The following is a 16,600-nucleotide window of genomic DNA, read 5'->3' on the forward strand; positions in this document are numbered from 1 at the left end:
CTAGGAGTTTCGCCAGGCGTTTTCATCACAGATAAAGAGCTAGCACTCAAGAATGCGCTGGCTGAGTTCTTTCCTACTGTTCCTCAACTCCTGTGCAAATGGCACGTGCAGAAGAACATCGCCAGCAAGGCTATGGCTATCTGGAAGGACGATGAGCAAGCAGCAACTAATGCTATAGATCTACAGGATGCAGCACGTGCCTCTCAAGATCTAACAATAGCTGAGATTGAGGCTATACAGAAAGATCGAAAGAAATTCATCAACGAGCTCAACTTCTGCTTGGCAAAACCTGTAGAGGATGAGTTTGTGGCCGCTTGGAACAAGATAAAATCAGATTATGCGCACAAACAACTCCTGGTTGATTACCTCACTGAAGAGTGGTGGCCATATAGAAAGGAGATTGCTACGTATCATACTGGCCTTCTGCCGCACTTCGGCAACACCACAACCTCACGGCTTGAAGGTTCAAACGGCAGCATCAAATCATATCTTCAGATCTCGACAGGTGACTTATATGATGTAGTTACACTACTATCTCAATACATTCACCGCCAAGGTGTAGAGCTAAAGGACCAGCTTGGCCGACAACGTAGAGCTCCTCAGCACGAGGTAAAGCTGCCCGAATTTAGTGAGGTTATTGGAAAAGCTACTGAGCAGGGCCTCCGATTGATCGCCAAGCAGATTAAGAAGGTTAAGGACAACAATTTTAACCTGATATGCAACAGAACATTCAGAGGGACGTACGGCATGCCATGCTGTCACGAAATACACCGAAAACTGCACGCTACATCGACAGCTGAGTATAAAGTTGTGCTAGAGGATGTTCATCAACACTGGTGGTTCAATCGTCCTGTTCCAAACGAGGTGGACCTTCCTGTAGATCCTCTCCTTCTCATCGAGGCTCCAGCAATTGTACAGCGTCGTAAAGGCCGGCCAACGGGCTCTGCTGCACCTCGTCAAACAACAGCAGGCCGTGGCCGTGGCCGTGGCCGTGGCCGTGCATCTGTATCTGTCAACTCAACTCAACGTGATCAATCTCAATTCGAAATTGATGCTCAACAAGATCCAGTGAGCGTAGCGCAGCGAGCACAACGGCGTGGTGGAGGACCACTCAGGTTGAAATTGATGTGAACTCTGATTTCTATAGACGTCTAGCTAGTTGTATATATACTAGGGGAAGGAAGGGGGCCACCCCCAGGGTGGCGCGCTAGTAAGTTCAGATGAGCCCTGCACAGCTGAGGCTTCAGCTCGGTTCTCTACAGCTGAGATTTCAGCTGGGTTCTCTACAGCTGATGTTCGGAGAGTAGCTTTCTGGCATATGAGTTGTTGATCCTAGGTTGTAGTGCTGCAACCTGAGTGGACCAGGATCACGTGGAGGAACATCACATCTCCGGCGAACTCGTAAGACTACTGCTCGTGCACAACAAGAGCAGAGTGTTGCAAGTGGACAGGAACTAACACAATCGATGCAGATTGCGACACAGGCCAGCCAAATTACTATAGCAGGTGTCTCCACAGGCACGCCGGTGGTCGAGCGGACCATTGTCGTATTCAACAATCCTGTACAGTTCACAAATACAGCACTAGACCTCTCCGCCGGACAAGCAGGCACTCCAACAGCTACTCAGGGCTCTATTTCCTTAGTCCCCGACAGCCAACCAGCCCCTGAGGATGCCCCTATGTCCACGCCTGAGGAGGAGGCTGCTCGTGGTGAAGCAATAGCTGTGAGGCCTTGGTATACAGGTGTAGTTGGCGTTCCTTTCAGTCAGCAATTGGACGGTGGCCATCTAGGCGCCTTCCGCTGGTAGAGTAGCCCGCTGGTAGCTAGTAGATAGAGTGAATAGACTCCTATTGGCCTAGATGATGCAGCAGATGATGCAGCCGATGATGCAGCCTTTTCGTTTCGTGATGTATACTCTCCATCTTACGCAGTCTACACGGAGGCAAGCGAGTGAGTTTGATTGGTGGAACAATATTTATACGGGCCGGAGCTAGGCTAAATGTAGGGGGGGGCTAGGAAGAGAAAAGGGGGGGGCTACGGAGAGAATAGGGGGGTGGTAATTAAGCTCGTCCGGTAAGAAACACGAACCAGGAAACACGTACCAAGAGATGCGAAAAGGGGTCAAAAAAGCACCTACCATTTTCGAATCTAGCCAATCAACCGAGCAATGGGAAAGCGACTGAACAAATCAAGTTTTCTTCTATGCAACCAGTTAAGGTGACTTTTACAAGAAGCATCAAGCCCTGGGGCTACATTCATCCCAATGCCAACCGCCGACATCGGTACTTCAGCGGGCCAGCCCGAAAGCCAGCCAACCGAGCTCGCGTCCGTCAACAGTACCCTCGTGCAGAGAAACCCACAAGTAGACCCAGATGCAGAAATCAACAGGCAGCCAGCCAGCCTTGCAGCCAGCTCGCCAGACCATGTCGTCCACATAATCCCACGAGAAACAAGTTAGCTAGCCAGCCCTAGAGCCGGCCTGCCAAACTCGAGTCCCAGGTATCCGTAGTACCCACCCAAACAAATAAAAAAGGCGCCTCGCCCCAAATATGTGCCGCCCTTGAGCCAGGCAATGCATGCAAACAAAACTCCTAACTAAATGCAAATCACAGGATATTACCGCCGTACAGAGCTGTCTGGTGAATCTCGTCCCTGCGCCTTAATTGCTAGTGATGTTCGTGAAAGCGCGTTCGGGTGTACAAATTGACCTCCACATGAGTTCCAGAGATGGAGGGCATCACGACATTGAATCCAGAATGTGCCAGCCAGTATGGGCAAAAGAAAAGAAGAAAACAGTACGGTATACCGACCGCTGTAGAAAAGACCAGGGGTCCGCCTCGGATGCTTTTTTGTATATTCGCCAGGACCAGAAGGCCTTCCGGTACAAGTCGCGGGGTGCGAAATCCAAAGAGGGGAGCCCGAGCCATCTGTATGCAGGTGTCGACGTTGGTAGTCGAATTATGAACAAGGCAAGGAAAAGTCCGCTCGTGCGCCGTTTATGCGTTGTTGTCGTGATCGTTTTTACAGGGCGCTGAAGGACTGGGTATCATGATTTAATGGACAATCGAGCTCAACTCGCTAGGCAATTGGTGTTTCCTGAGAGATCGATCCAGGGAAGTCTTTCCGGGGGTTTCAGGGGGCATCGACATCGGCAGCGTCCGTCATAGTAACGTCTGCCTCTGCATCAGATCGCGAATCACGGCCAGAGAGAATCGGCGGTGGCGGAGGAGGTTGTCCTCGGGGCCAGGCGGGCTCAGCGTTTGGAGAAAACGACCACACCTGTGCATTTAGTCAGCAAACCGTAAATCAACCTCGACGACGCCAACCCTTCCAGCTGAACGTCTCACACGTATTCACTCACCTCCATAATGGTGCGGCCCCCTCGGCTGGCCATGACAACGGCCTTTTCCTCTTCGAAAACGACCCGCCAAACAGCTTCAGCCGGCGACCCAAGCTCCCTCACCAGCAAGCCCGTTTTGAGGTCCCATACCTTGACGCGCCCATCACTGCCGCCACTCACAATACGAGTGTGGTCAAATTGCAGGCTCGTGACGCTATTGTCGTGCGCTGCGAGACGGTGGATGGGCTGGTTGTTGGCCAGCGACCAAACTCGGACCGAGCCGTCAGAACCACCAGTGACGAGCACGTCCTCCCGCATCTGCAATTGACCAACGAGAGAAGTATGGCCTTGCAAGACAGCAAGGTTTCGCCTACGCAGCTACATTAGTACTAATCCGGGTCGAGTTCAATCGGCGTGCTTACCCATCAACGGGATCCCAAATACGGACACTCGTGTCAAGACTACCCGTAGCGATCTTCTTGCCATCGAATGCGATCGCATATATCTGACTGAAATGACCAGTCAACGTACGAAGGCACCGACCCTCCGAGATAGACCATATACGCGCGGTGGTGTCGTAGCTACCGGATACAACAAGATCCCCATGGATATCTAGGCACCGCACGCTAGCCTGATGACCGACTAAGACGTGTTTGCATATCCCCTTCTTGAGATCCCAAATACGCAGCGTGGTGTCTCTGGAACCAGAGATCGCGGTATCAGCATCTGACATCTTGAGACATCTGACCGTTGAAGTATGACCTCTCAAGACATGGACGGAACTTCTGTCTAAGCATAAATACGGAATCCCGAACATAGAGTCGGAGTAAGGAAGTGTAGGAGAGTCTACGAACCCGGAATTTAGATTCCATACGCGCACGTCACGATCGCAGCCGCCGCTCACCAAGAGATCGCCCCAAGGGACCATCGCCCAGACTCCCATCACGTGGCCCGTGAGTGTCTTAAGGTGGTTCCCGAGCACATCGAACACATGGATTTTCGCATTGTCGAGGGCAACAATGATGTACTTCATCGTCAGATGGAGACTCGTAACGACCCCTTGGTCTGGCGTGATTTGGCGAGAGTCGCAATGACCCCCTGAGCGCCAGGCGGTCTCCACCATATATCGCTGTTTGAAGAAGGACTGGAAGTCGTCTACACCTTCCGGCCATACTTCTTTTAGGAACTTGACAGCCTCATCAGGGTTCATTGTTTCCTGGTAACCGCGCACTTGCAATTTTGCTTTATGAAATTGTTCGCATTGGTCTTGGGGCGATAGACCAAGGAATTTCTTGCTCATAGTCTCATATCCGTACTTCTCGCATAATGACTTCCACGCCATATCATCGTTAACCATGGTGTGCCAGCGTTTGGAAACCTGCGAGGCGCGGGTGAGGGTAGCGGGGTCGTCGAAATGTTCCAGGACCTAGGTGCGAACGTCAGAAAAGTCATGCATTCAGACATGATTTACCACTTACTCTGAGAATCAATTCGTCTGGGAGGACCATCATAGGGTCTTTTTGGAGTCTCGGGGTTACGAAATCTTTGACGAAACTCAGTAAATTGGTGTCGCACATATTGAGAACTTCTCCCAGCAGGCGCTTGCGTTCATCCGTACTGAGGTCCTTGAAAAGAGTGCGGATCGCTCTGAATTGAGGATCCTCATACTCGTTGGCCTGGCTCCAATCCAGGTCTTGTTGCGTCGGTGACGGACTGGGCGCTGGAGTCGGAGGCGACGCTGGTGCAGACGGAAGAAGACTATGTGGTATAGAGGAAGAGAGCGGGCTTATAGGCGTATGGATTGATCGTGGTGCAGTGCGCGACATCATACTGCGCTTTCGAGTACGAGTTGTTGGCGAGGGGAATATGGTAGGAGGTCCTGTTAGGGCGACGGGCGAGATCATAGATCCGTCCATGTCAGCCTCAAGATCCGGACTGGTTCGCCCTCCGTCCTGGAGTCTAGGAAAGTCTCCCTCCATGGTGTCGAGTGTAGGAGCTGTGGTGCTGGAAGCGCTGAGGAGGCTCGAGGTAGTGTTGCTGCTCTCGCCCGTCACCGCGGTGTTGTATGGTAAGCAACGAGTCGTGTCCTGCAGCAGGGCATTCGAGCCGACCAGGCCGTCTCAAGAGGAAGCACAAGGACGGGTGTTCCGGGAGAATGCAGTCGATGGCTAGTGTTTCGAATGGGAGAGGGTGTGAAGTGGACGACCCAGGAGCCGCGACAGGGCTTAAGCGCGCCGGGGAGCACGGCGCTTGCAGAGAACAGAGCACGCCCGAACAGACGAATCGAAGAGCACAGAGCCAGCAAGACGCGCGCGACGAGGAGGTTGAGGTCGGAATGGAGAGGGAGATGAGCGAGCAGTGAGGGAGGTTGCGTCGGTGGTTGTTGAAGCGGCCGTCCAAGAAATGGATGGCGCGCAGCAAGCGGATGACCCAGGGAACGCCTCGTTCACGCCAGCGCCAGTAGGTACGCCCTCGAGGCCCTGCGTTGGATGATGGGTGATCGGGACGGTCCGAGTGCAGGCCGTGGTTGAGAGCACCAGACGCCTGCCGCTGCTGAGGTCTTCGTCTTCCACGGTGGTGTCTCCAGCGCCCAGCGTGCCTGAATCTGCCGCCAGGGGCCGGTCAGCTGCCCTCCACACTCCCTTCTGACCGCCTTGTTCTGGAGCTTTTGGCGCCCTTAGGCATCGGCGGCGAAACCTTGACGGACGGCCAGGAATAGTGCCAGACTGGCGCTTCCAACATGCCCGACGACCAGTTCTCCAGACAGCAGGCACTACCGGCCCCTCCCGTGGACCGCCCGCGTCTCCACGACGAGTCTGCGGGCAGCAACCAGGACAGAATGGTTATGTACGGTTCAACTGGATATCAGTGCCTTTGAAGCACAATTTTTCCTTTTTATATGGCTAAATCGTGTCCCTGTACTGAGACTACCGCGGATGGCCGATATAAAAGGTTCCTAGTACATACAATCATGCGACAGGCAGGTCCATTTAGACGGTATCAAGCCATAGTCCAAGTTCGCAATGGCAAACTCGCTAGGATCCAGCGATAGAATCATGCAGACTACTTTCGGTGGTTTTCGATTTCTCAGCACTCAGACGAAGGCCGCGCCATCGTTATGCCGCCATATCCGGAAATAGTTCCAGAGACTACCTAGCACAGAAGAGAGAATGTCAATGAAAAATAATTTATAGGAAATTAAAGCTTGAGTATCACATAGATGCATCAGAACAAGTCGCCAGGGAGCCATGTTGGCGCAAAGAAAGTCCCATCAATCCTCCAGCAACACCACCTCCGCCGTAACAACTCCAAACAGCCGGCCCTGGAACGGTATAACTATTGAGATTACTGTAGATATAGGCTGCATCCCCCGGATCGCCCGCCGAGAACGCTCCCGGACTACTGACGCCGCTGGGGCGCAACGAGCCACTCCTCCATCAGCTTAAACTGCGAACCAGAACATAGAACTAAGGAATCCCCACCGGATATGGGCTGTAGATAGCCAGCGACTGTATGCACCAAATGTAGTCTCCCGCGGCTAGATACGAGGGAATGGTAACTGTGCAGCTCTCTACCAAGATTTCAGTCTTTGTTATCTCGGGGACAAGTAGAATCTAGGAGGCTATTGGCTTACGCTCTGGATCCCACGTACCACCACGGTTTCCTTGTCAGCGCTTGTTGAGACGTTGGTCTTGTGGTCCTCACGGAAAGGTCGGCCCAATTCCCTTTATCGTAGGCCATGGGGTGCTACCGTTGGCAGCATTGGTGTCGGAGACTTTGGTCATGTAGCTGCACTCGTAAGTCTTGTGGTTTGAATGTGCTTGTCCTCATAACCTTACAAAGAGATTGGCCTTGATGGGAGGCGGCCACCAAAAAAGAGGTCAATAACGTTCCCCCCTGGGTGGCGCACAACCCCCCGTGCAGCATGAAATATATTGTTTAGGCATCTCACTCTCCCCCTTGCGATTTTATCGAGTTATAATTAGTGTATTGCAATTCTTTAACCATTTCTGCCTAGGAAATTGGTATGCAGCCAAAAAAAATACATCGCTTTAATTATACTGTTGATCGTTCCTTTTAGAGCATCTAGAACTACATTAGCGCTGCATCCCTGCTGCACCACGACTGTCTACAAAATTTCAAAATTCGGAGCATTATATTGATAGTTTCTGGACGAAAGAAGATATATCTGAATTTTGAGAGCACTAAGCCCTTGGAAGGATATATTTCGGATTTATCCGCGCGAAGGGGTCCGCAACGTATCTTGGCATAAGCGTTTAGCGCGGTATTAGATATCTAGCTAGTTGTATTGTATTCTATGCTATGCCTAACTAACTCAACATGTGGCGCTCTTCTGGAAATATTGTCGCACTTTGGTGTGCACAGGGCGAAGCAGGATCGGAAGATAATTTTGTTAAAACTTATAATAAGGTGCTACTAGAGCCTGCAGGACTTACTATAGTGCCTAGAAGCCACTATTAGCATTATAGCTACTGTTGTACAAAGATTTATGCAAGTTCGCCGCCTGTGTTAGGGCTAGTGCAATGTGGTCTCCGCGCGCTTTAGGCGTCGCTTATAGTGTTTTTTAACACGGGTTATTAGATCGCCCAGCGCGTGGTTGCGCACAATCCCTGTGTCTGAGAACAGCTTAGGTTGCGCTGCTATCAAAATTAACTTTCCCTATTGCTAGCTTACTACAATAGGCCTTCTAGCTCCCCATCCGCTCTGTGGCGTATTTGCGTCCTGTACACACGTTGCATCGCTAAGGCAGTATTACTTAGGTCCTCTTGCAGGAATACGCGCTATAAGCCTCCCAACTCCTATATTGCTCTTTCACCGTTACCTCTATTCCTTCTTCCCTTCTGCTTTCTTCGCGCACACACAATCGCCCACCCTAGGAATCTTGCTCTGCGTCCGAATATCAACGCTTAACTGAAGAATTATTATACCAAGGAATAAAACAGCGCCCGAAATGAGAATAATGGCTAGTATGAGCAAGCTGATGTAAACCTTGGTTTCCCAAGGCAAGATGATGTGCTGCTCGAAGTAGACCATGATAGCTAATGCAATTAGTCTGAAATTTAATGAAGTTTCTAATGCTAGGTAAAAAACGCAATAAGCTGAATGTGCGACTTACTTTAGAAGGACGTAGTGTTAGATATGTAAGGGTATAGCTTGTGTTCTATTCCTAGTTAGTAATACTTTGGTTGGGATAGCGGAAGTGCCAACTATATTCTCACATATAAGAATGGTGGACCTGTGCTTAGAGCTTAAAATAAAAGGCGGGAACAGTGTTTTGCTGGCAGCAGCTGAAACACGAAGTGTATAACTTTCTCAGCTTGGAGTGTGGGGGGAACTAATAGCTATAGAGGTTGGGACGGTCGGGGACACGTTGGGCTGAAAGGTTGGGAGCGGAGGCAGGGTGGGGTTCAGCAAGCCCACAACTTGGCTTGCTAGATGACATAAGTAAACTACACCGTAATGATTACGTAATCGTTCTGCACTAGCCAAGATTAGTAAGTGCTTTCATCGGAAGTACCGACCAGGGTAGCGACTTTGCATGGATTTGCATGCGATAGCAGCCACAAGGCTGATGACAACTTCACAGTACGGTAGTAAGGTCCTAAGGCTCGGATAAGGCCCTTTTATAAGCATTAGGAGTAATAGGAGCTCGACTGTGGTGCTGTGGCGACGGAGTTCAGTTACACCGTGATAGAAGGCTCTTCGTAAATTAGGCGCGAAGACAACAATGCGAACGTAATTTTTAGGTGGGAGGTGTTCTAAGTGTTCAGGAGTGGCTACAGTACACGAGCTATATAGAACTATAGGAAATCTTCATGTTTGCACCGAGTCTAAGTTGTTTGAAGTCAAAGTACCCCTTATATTTTCCGGCACGGTGGGTTTTGCGCCACTCAGGGGCGGACGTTAGTTCTGGAACTCTGAGCGTCAGTTGTGGGCGCTCACCGTCCGCGGTAAATGTTATAGAGGAGCCCGCAGTAATAGCCACTGTGGTTGTCCCGTTCTTGGTTCCTACTCCTACATTGCAATGCAAGTCAGGGGACAAGAGGTGCTCATCTGCGTTAATTTCCAAGAGTATCCAAGGCCCTCTTGTGACCACGAAGCAGTGACTGGGAAATTATAGCTGGTGCTCTTTCAGACATTATGGTACTCTGGCCCTTCTGCTCTATTAGTTGTTAGAGATTGGAAGATGTCTGACCTGTGTTACTTTCTAGGGCTGTGAGATTTACGCGACTGCTGACAGTGGCTATGGGCAGGCTGGGTACAAAAGGATGCAGTCGTTACGAGGTTGCCTAGTCCTTTCAAATAGGGTGCTTAGTTTCCGATGTGTATATTCAGGCGAAGGGTGAGCGCGATCTTCGAGAGGCTCCTACATTTACTAAACATTTTCTTACACTTATCATTCCTCGGACACACTCCCTTCTTTGAAAATCTACTCCGTATTGAGCCAGGTAGAAGATTGATTACTTTTCTGTCTACTCCTTCCCTTCGATACCAGCGCAGTATAGCTGCAAACCAGACAAAATAAATGGAAAAGACAACGCGCCAGCCGTGTGGAAGCTGTATGGCTATTCCTTCAAGGAATCTAAATATAGCAAGGGTATAAATCGGCATTGTTTGCAATATTTACCGTGTGGGAACGTAAGACACGATATGTTTGAGATGGTCGGATGACACCATCAAATAGATTAACTCCATCGACATCCGGTCCGCGCCAACACCACCTAAACGTTTGTCCTCTGGGACAGTCGATTGTAATTTGTGTGATGGCACTGGTGTCGCTTGATGGTGATGAGGAATGCTTGAAGTGAGTTGCAGACTCTTCGAAGTTCATGTAGTCCTCAATGATAAATAACCATTGCGAGCTTCAATGGGCAATTGCCATCAACAAAGAGTTACATCCCAACTAAAGAGTGGGCAGAATAGCAACTGCAATCATTTCGAGGTGGTGATGGTGGAGTTGTGTTAAGTTGAAGCCACGTGACAGCCAGGGGCAAAGGCGGGGTTAAGCGGAGCTTGGAATATATTTTCAATCCGCGCTACATGAGATATCGTATGCCGTAAAATCACGCAATCCATTCACCCAAACTTCAGTGATGGGTTAGGAACGGGAACTGGCGTCTCTTCCTTCTGTCCTTCTCGAGGGTGCTCCGGCATCTCTCACACTTCATCTCCACATGAATAGCCCCCGTAGCATCACCGCCGCTGTGCGATATGCTCTCCGTGCCCCAGCCAAGCCTTTCTACAAGACATCTCGAATCGCCCCTCCACTGACGACAGTGCGTTCGCAATCCTCACAAACCTCTAGAAAGATACACCAACAGACAGCCCAAAATACTCAAGCAGCTGAGTCACTGGGTCCCGAACCCCTACCCTACGCGTCGACGAACCCAGCTCTTGCGTTTCCCTGTCTCGATGCCGTAGAATCGAGGTCCGCATCACTATCACGTCGCTCCTTGTCCGGGCCTGAGCCGGAGTATACTACCGGAAATCACCTCAATTTTCACTCGCAAGAACCTCTTCTACTGGATTGGGGAGGGATTTTGCCGGAATTCAATATCGCATACGAAACCTGGGGGACATTGAACAAAGACAGGAGCAATGCCATTTTGCTACATACCGGACTGTCCGCTTCAAGTCATGCCCACAGCACGGATATAAACCCGCAGCCAGGATGGTGGGAGAAATTCATTGGGCCAGGGTGCCCTCTGGATACTGATAAATACTTCGTCATCTGTACGAACGTAGTGGGTGGATGCTATGGCTCAACTGGACCCTCGTCCATAGACCCAGCAAACGGCGAACGCTATGCAACCAGATTCCCAATCCTGACCATGGAGGACATGGTCCGCGCCCAATTCAGACTTTTGGATAGCTTGCGTATCGAGAAGCTTTATGCAAGCGTAGGGTCGAGCATGGGCGGCATGCAAAGTCTCGCAGCTGGTGTCCTCTTCTCTGAGAGGGTAGGGCGCGTGGTCAGCATCAGTGGATGCGCTCGTAGCCACCCTTATAGCATTGCCATGCGACATACTCAACGCCAAGGCAAGTCACATCACCACGTTGTGATTATCAGTACTAACCCTCATTGCAGTGCTTATGATGGATCCAAACTGGTCCCGTGGTTTCTACTACGATGGAATACCGCCACATGGGGGAATGAAACTGGCTCGCGAAATTGCTACAGTAACATATCGAAGTGGTCCCGAATGGGAACAGCGATTTGGCCGCCGACGTGCCGATCCTTCGAAACCCCCTGCGCTGTGCCCGGACTTCCTCATTGAGACATATCTCGACCATGCCGGCGAGAAATGGTGCCTCCAGTACGATCCTAACAGTCTACTCTACGTGTCGAAAGCCATGGATCTATTCGACTTAGGACAAGAACACAGAACACGCATCAACAAGCTAAGAGCCGAGAACGAGTTCAAACTTTCTGCCTTCAAGGATGGCGAGGGCGTCTCTACCACCCCCAACGGAGATGTTTGCACTCTCACGCTTCCTGATCAACCATATGAGGAGCAAGAGGGAAGCTCGTCGAATGGAGTGGACGAGCCCGTTGCTATACTCGATCCCCATGAACCACCGAAAGATCTCATAGCCGGCTTGAAACCCCTTGCCGATACACCTACTTTGGTTCTGGGCGTTGCTAGCGATATCCTCTTCCCGGCCTGGCAACAGCGAGAAATCGCATCGACGCTCAGGCGTGCGGGAAATAGAAACGTCACCCACAAGGAACTCGGTGAAGAGAAGAGTCTGTTCGGCCATGACACCTTCCTTCTCGACCTGGAAAACGTTGGCGGGAGTGTCAAGGAGTTCTTGGGATGATCTGACAGTTGAGATTTGCATTTAGTTTCGAACTTGCACCGTACAAGCATTGGCCGGCGTTTGAGGAGTCTTAAAAGAACCGGGGGGCGATCTTTATTGGCTTGGCTCTTCTCTAGATTCTTAGCCTTATGTGAAATACTGCATTCTTCTTCCAACCCCCGAACAAACACCGTAAACGACGACATCGACTAGCTAAAATATGAAGAGTCCGGTTATGGCGAGGATAACGTGATGGTGCGGGATCGGCTGTTGTGACAGGTCACGAGTGACGCGATTGGATGCAACAACTTAACACCAACGCATGTTTCCTTTTTTTGCAAACACCTCTTGTCGTCTTTGCCCGCTCTTGCTCGTCCTTCCTCCAGCCTCATTCATTCGCAAATCAAGGCTTGAATACATTCATCACGCGAACATGAAACGGAAGGGGGCCCACGATGGGTCTCCAAAGCTCGGAACGAGTCTGCAGAGCTCGAACAAGAGGATCGTCAGGCATCTCTCGCAGTCGTCCACCCAGAAGTCGGATTTTAACAATTCTCAGGCGACAAGACAGAAATCAAGCAGGGGAAAAGTACGTAGCTTGCTATCTTCTGCCACCGATGATGTGGACCTCGGGTTCCGTAACGAAAGATCCGCTAACAGTCATTCAAACAGGTCAGCAAGCATTGATCGAACCGAAAGGCTCGATCAAAAAAAAACCCCCCGACGTTGGAAGGACTTAATGGCGCAGCCACATCCAACCATGACGATGAAAACAAGGGCGACGAAAACTCTAAACAAGATGAGACTTCAGAACACGACTCCAAAGGCCAGTAAGAGCATGAAGGGGTCCATGAGATTCATTCTCAATCCCAGAGAAATAAAGCTGAGTCATGAAGCCCGATTGTATAAAGACGCTGTTCTCCCCGCAAAATTCTTGCATCGCTAACATCTCCAGGAAACCACTGCGAGAGGCGTATGCTGCTGATCGAGCCACGTCTCTCGAATTCGCGCGCATGTTCCGTGCCGCCTGCCCCCGGAGCTCCGCAACTAGGTGTATGAAGAACTCCTTCCGGCAGAGGCCCAAATTACTCACCTTTCGACCGAGACAACCCGAGAAGATATGGCGCAGATCATGGGCCAACCTCGTTATCTTTTCCCCTCATACGTCGGTCAGGACGTTGCCACAGAGGCCTTAAAAGCATATTACAGCAATGTCTTGTTCGTGTTCGCGCACAACTCGCACAATCGCCACGATGCGGAGTCCCAATGTACAGTAGACGCTGGGGGGATGTTCTGGTGGTTCATCCATGTGGACGTCTTCGGCCTGGGCGTTGTTCTGACAGCCAGCTCTGCTGCCTACTTCAGGACGCTATCGCCTACTAGGCTGCTTACTGTGCTGCCTACGCCACAGTAGCTGCCTACGTCTCCTGGCCCTATATATTCCTATCCTCCTACATAGCAATACACAAGAGTTCTCACCACTTTTCACCAGCTGCCATGTTCCTCGGAACCTCATTCGCCATGTCAAGATAACCGTGTTCAACGACTTAAGAGACCAAGGGATAACACTAGACCCGCTGGCTACTGGTCAAGATTACATGGATGGATGGCCTCATCATACCTTTATGATGAGTCATGAAAACTATGAGAGAGCTTCGCAGCGACGATTCGAGGAGGCCCGCAGAACAGACGACCACGCAAGGTACTACCTGAGGCAATTCTACAAGCTCAGCCAGAAAGTGGACCTGCACGTAGACGTGGGTTACGGTTACATACGCCCCCCACTTTAGAACATCACACGAGTTCTGGCACCTATCACCACTCCTAATTGAGCCTCGCGAGAAGGGCTGGAATGTTACAGTGCGTTATTGCACGGCGAAGGGTGTTGCACATATAGACTCATTATTCGATATACCAATAGACCAGGACAGATATGTGACACGGCGTGTGGCTATGCGTAACGGACAGCCGTTCGGAAGGATACTGCCATGGAAGGGTTTTACGAGCCTGAGCAAAGATGCTTTGGTGAATGAACTACAGCATTTACAAGACGAGGCAGAGTACGATCGATGACGATGAGAGCTTCGTGAAGGTGAATACAGAAGACATGGAAGAAGATAAGTCGCGTGAGTTCCGCAACCGAACTGCTTCTGAAGAGATGCGAAGAGTGAAGAAGAGAGTGGATGAGCGGAAGAAGGTATTACGGCTTGAGGGTTATATGATCGACGAAATGGAAAAGATCGCTCGGTTGGAGGGCTCTTTGGACAAAGCAAAGGCAAGAGACCTGATAGACGAAGCATTCGAGTTTTTGGAGAGCTTGAAAGAGGGTGCTGATAACCCGGAGTTACGAGCAAAGGAACGAGCGAATGTTCGAAAAAAGAGGAAATGCTACAGCAGACAGAGCAAGAGAGGAAAGAGACAGTAAGCTCGATCAGGACCTCCACCGAAAAAGCAGAGATGTCATTATTGGAGCTGAAGGAGTTAAGGCGCCGCCCACCGAGGAGGAGCGTGAGAACCATGAACAATAGTGTATCATGTCGTGGCCGCATCTTGGCCTGAGATAGAGGAGATGGTTCATTGCTTAGCTGAGTATCACGTCGCAGGAAGAATTGGAAAACAAGCGCTGGTTCCAGCCATTGCTATGCTGACACGACCTTTCGGTATGTCACGATCACTTATTTAGGTATTCGAATATACTTTTTCAACTACAAACTTACGGGAGACGCTGCCGATCATGACCATGCCTAGGAATGATGATACCTCGCATTTGAACTGGGACCGGTGAACTCAGATTGCAAATCAACACCTCGTTTTGGCAAATCTGGAGTCGTCACCGCAGTGAGCTGGACGGCATGTACGCCAACCGAATAGCAGCTCACCCTTGCTCCAATTCCCATTGTTCCAACTCAGTCTATAGTTTCCTCTGATCCAGCAATTAGGCGTACATGGATGAGAAGCCGCAGGATCACACCGACCGCCCGTGATCCAGCACAGGGCGTGAGCGCATGGTCTTAGCGCAGCTCGACGGCGCATTACGAGAAACCGGAAATTCGAATAATTTAGAGGACCTTTATCTTATTACGATTGAACTCGAAGACGAAGTAGTGGAACGGTAAGCCGTGACGTGTCCCGGGAGAGCTTACTGACCTACATGCACGATGCGTTGGAGGCTTCGCCCGGAGCGGCCACCTCAACATCGACTCCGGGCACGATGTCCACGCCTCGGGCAATTTTCGCGGGGGCCGCCTTCCGGATCGACGACATGATTATGGGTTCACAATGGTGACAACGGAGATCAGATCCAGCCTTCCTTTTCACCCCGGGCCTGTTTCGTGCCTGGTTCCCAGCCAATCAGTGAAAAATCTCGCTAGGTCAACCAATCTGATCACAAGGCGAATTCTGCTGTCTTTCCTTCAAGCGGACATGATGGCGCTGGCAATTTTTTAGTTGTCGGTGGTCATACGCTGCGGTAACGTGTTCGAGGGCAACGGAAGGGCGGAGAGAGGGAGGAGGGCGGCCTGGGACAATGAACTCCTGGGCACGACTCCGAACGATGATGTGGATCGAGTCAATCCAATCTCATGCTTACGCCTTGAAAGACGGTGGCTGGGCCTGCTGGCTTGAGGTAATGGCGAGTGGAAGTGGTATTATTTGGGGGAAATCGCACTTGCAGCGTGAACTTTCAGAAACCGTTTGTCTACTCGCAGTACACTATGACAGCCGAGAAGTTTGCTCTGGTTCCGGAGATCTCGAAAGAAAACAATGAGAAGCCAGAGTCGTACGTCACTGTTCTTTTCATTCCGCGCGGCATTCCTGATACTCGAGTCTAGTTTCTTTTCTTCTTTTTTGGACCACCGAATCGTGAGCAAGGGATTTGATGGCTCGATCCCTTTGATAGCCGTAAAGCTCCAGAAACCTGCGGTTATTTGGATGCTGAACGGGTCCTACGACCACGGAGAGCAACCGGTAGCTTCGGACTAACCTGAACACAAACAGTAACGTACAACTCACCTTCGGCCCCCCTTGCACCACTACCTCTCAACTCCATCCCTTCACCGACACGACTCGCGTCTCTAATCCCTTCCAAAGCGCCACCACACCACCCACCTATCCTCAAATAGCCTCTACCACCGATCCAGCCTCCGATTTGACTTCCAGGAATGACCCTGGACCCGCCCACGACGGCTCTTCTCTTCTGACCGAGAGCAACCTCAGCGCACACGACTCATCCTTACATCACGAAGCTGCGAGATCCGACAGAGATCGGAAAGAGGGAATCAAGAAAGCTGCAACCGAACTAGGCTTCAAGCTCGCGGATGATGATATCCCACCGCTGCATGAGGGAAAGACGCCGATGGAGTTTTGGATGGCGGAGAGCTGACGAAGCATGGATATGGTCTGGCAGGTTGAGTTTGCGTGTGTAGTTCGGGTTGGGA

The 16,600-nt window shown here is 50.8% G+C and overlaps 8 protein-coding genes across 8 annotated transcripts; 4 read left to right on the forward strand and 4 right to left on the reverse strand.

Moving 5' to 3' along the window:
* Positions 1-1,077: 1,077 nt before the first annotated feature.
* Positions 1,078-1,814, forward strand: BDZ99DRAFT_468087 (uncharacterized protein; the record flags this gene model as incomplete). Its single annotated transcript, XM_033721163.1, has 2 exons — positions 1,078-1,104; positions 1,359-1,814. A coding segment is annotated over one exon (309 nt), but the record flags the coding sequence as incomplete, so codon positions are not given.
* Positions 1,815-3,133: 1,319 nt separating this feature from the next.
* On the reverse strand, positions 3,134-5,167 carry BDZ99DRAFT_399682 (WD40 repeat-like protein; the record flags this gene model as incomplete). The annotated part of the gene is made up of 5 exons (XM_033716146.1): positions 3,134-3,280; positions 3,363-3,711; positions 3,764-4,126; positions 4,196-4,767; positions 4,820-5,167. The coding sequence occupies 5 exons, from the start codon at positions 5,165-5,167 to the stop codon at positions 3,134-3,136; spliced, it is 1,779 nt and encodes a 592-aa protein (XP_033570501.1).
* Positions 5,168-7,970: 2,803 nt separating this feature from the next.
* Positions 7,971-8,739, reverse strand: BDZ99DRAFT_468090 (uncharacterized protein). The gene is made up of 3 exons (XM_033721164.1): positions 8,582-8,739; positions 8,479-8,523; positions 7,971-8,401 (listed from the first exon to the last, which is right to left on the reverse strand). The coding sequence occupies exon 3, from the start codon at positions 8,394-8,396 to the stop codon at positions 8,187-8,189; it is 210 nt and encodes a 69-aa protein (XP_033570502.1). The 5' UTR covers positions 8,397-8,401; positions 8,479-8,523; positions 8,582-8,739; the 3' UTR covers positions 7,971-8,186.
* A 784-nt stretch (positions 8,740-9,523) lies between these two features.
* Positions 9,524-10,114, reverse strand: BDZ99DRAFT_166618 (uncharacterized protein). Its single transcript, XM_033712917.1, has 2 exons — positions 9,755-10,114; positions 9,524-9,652 (listed from the first exon to the last, which is right to left on the reverse strand). Exons 1-2 carry the CDS (start codon positions 9,972-9,974, stop codon positions 9,564-9,566), a joined length of 309 nt encoding a protein of 102 aa, XP_033570503.1. The 5' UTR covers positions 9,975-10,114; the 3' UTR covers positions 9,524-9,563.
* A 423-nt stretch (positions 10,115-10,537) lies between these two features.
* Positions 10,538-12,185, forward strand: BDZ99DRAFT_491615 (homoserine acetyltransferase; the record flags this gene model as incomplete). Its single annotated transcript, XM_033723112.1, has 2 exons — positions 10,538-11,402; positions 11,452-12,185. 2 exons carry the CDS (start codon positions 10,538-10,540, stop codon positions 12,183-12,185), a joined length of 1,599 nt encoding a protein of 532 aa, XP_033570504.1.
* Positions 12,186-12,402: 217 nt separating this feature from the next.
* BDZ99DRAFT_166637 (uncharacterized protein) lies at positions 12,403-13,561 on the forward strand. The gene is made up of 4 exons (XM_033712918.1): positions 12,403-12,669; positions 12,724-12,753; positions 12,837-13,067; positions 13,120-13,561. The coding sequence occupies exons 1-4, from the start codon at positions 12,620-12,622 to the stop codon at positions 13,358-13,360; spliced, it is 552 nt and encodes a 183-aa protein (XP_033570505.1). The 5' UTR covers positions 12,403-12,619; the 3' UTR covers positions 13,361-13,561.
* Positions 13,562-13,992: 431 nt separating this feature from the next.
* On the reverse strand, positions 13,993-15,202 carry BDZ99DRAFT_166686 (uncharacterized protein). Its single transcript, XM_033712919.1, has one exon. It carries the CDS (start codon positions 14,711-14,713, stop codon positions 14,030-14,032), a length of 684 nt encoding a protein of 227 aa, XP_033570506.1. The 5' UTR covers positions 14,714-15,202; the 3' UTR covers positions 13,993-14,029.
* Positions 15,203-15,877: 675 nt separating this feature from the next.
* On the forward strand, positions 15,878-16,545 carry BDZ99DRAFT_481965 (uncharacterized protein; the record flags this gene model as incomplete). Its single annotated transcript, XM_033722454.1, has 2 exons — positions 15,878-15,942; positions 16,161-16,545. 2 exons carry the CDS (start codon positions 15,878-15,880, stop codon positions 16,543-16,545), a joined length of 450 nt encoding a protein of 149 aa, XP_033570507.1.
* Between the last annotated feature and the right edge of the window lie 55 nt (positions 16,546-16,600).

This window comes from Mytilinidion resinicola, assembly GCF_010093595.1.
Source record: "Mytilinidion resinicola strain CBS 304.34 unplaced genomic scaffold BDZ99scaffold_26, whole genome shotgun sequence".
In the NCBI taxonomy this organism is placed as follows: domain Eukaryota; kingdom Fungi; phylum Ascomycota; class Dothideomycetes; order Mytilinidiales; family Mytilinidiaceae; genus Mytilinidion; species Mytilinidion resinicola.

Coding starts and splice junctions, on each gene's coding strand:
- BDZ99DRAFT_166686 (XM_033712919.1), bottom strand. CDS start 14,713: ATGCGGCCACGACATGATACACTATTGTTCATGGTTCTCACGCTCCTC.
- BDZ99DRAFT_166637 (XM_033712918.1), top strand. CDS start 12,620: ATGGGTCTCCAAAGCTCGGAACGAGTCTGCAGAGCTCGAACAAGAGGA. Junction 12,670..12,723: donor AGAGCTCGAACAAGAGGATC/GTCAGGCATCTC, acceptor AACAATTCTCAG/GCGACAAGACAGAAATCAAG. Junction 12,754..12,836: donor AGAAATCAAGCAGGGGAAAA/GTACGTAGCTTG, acceptor TCATTCAAACAG/GTCAGCAAGCATTGATCGAA.
- BDZ99DRAFT_468090 (XM_033721164.1), bottom strand. CDS start 8,396: ATGGTCTACTTCGAGCAGCACATCATCTTGCCTTGGGAAACCAAGGTT.
- BDZ99DRAFT_166618 (XM_033712917.1), bottom strand. CDS start 9,974: ATGCCGATTTATACCCTTGCTATATTTAGATTCCTTGAAGGAATAGCC. Junction 9,653..9,754: donor GTGTCCGAGGAATGATAAGT/GTAAGAAAATGT, acceptor TGAAAGGACTAG/GCAACCTCGTAACGACTGCA.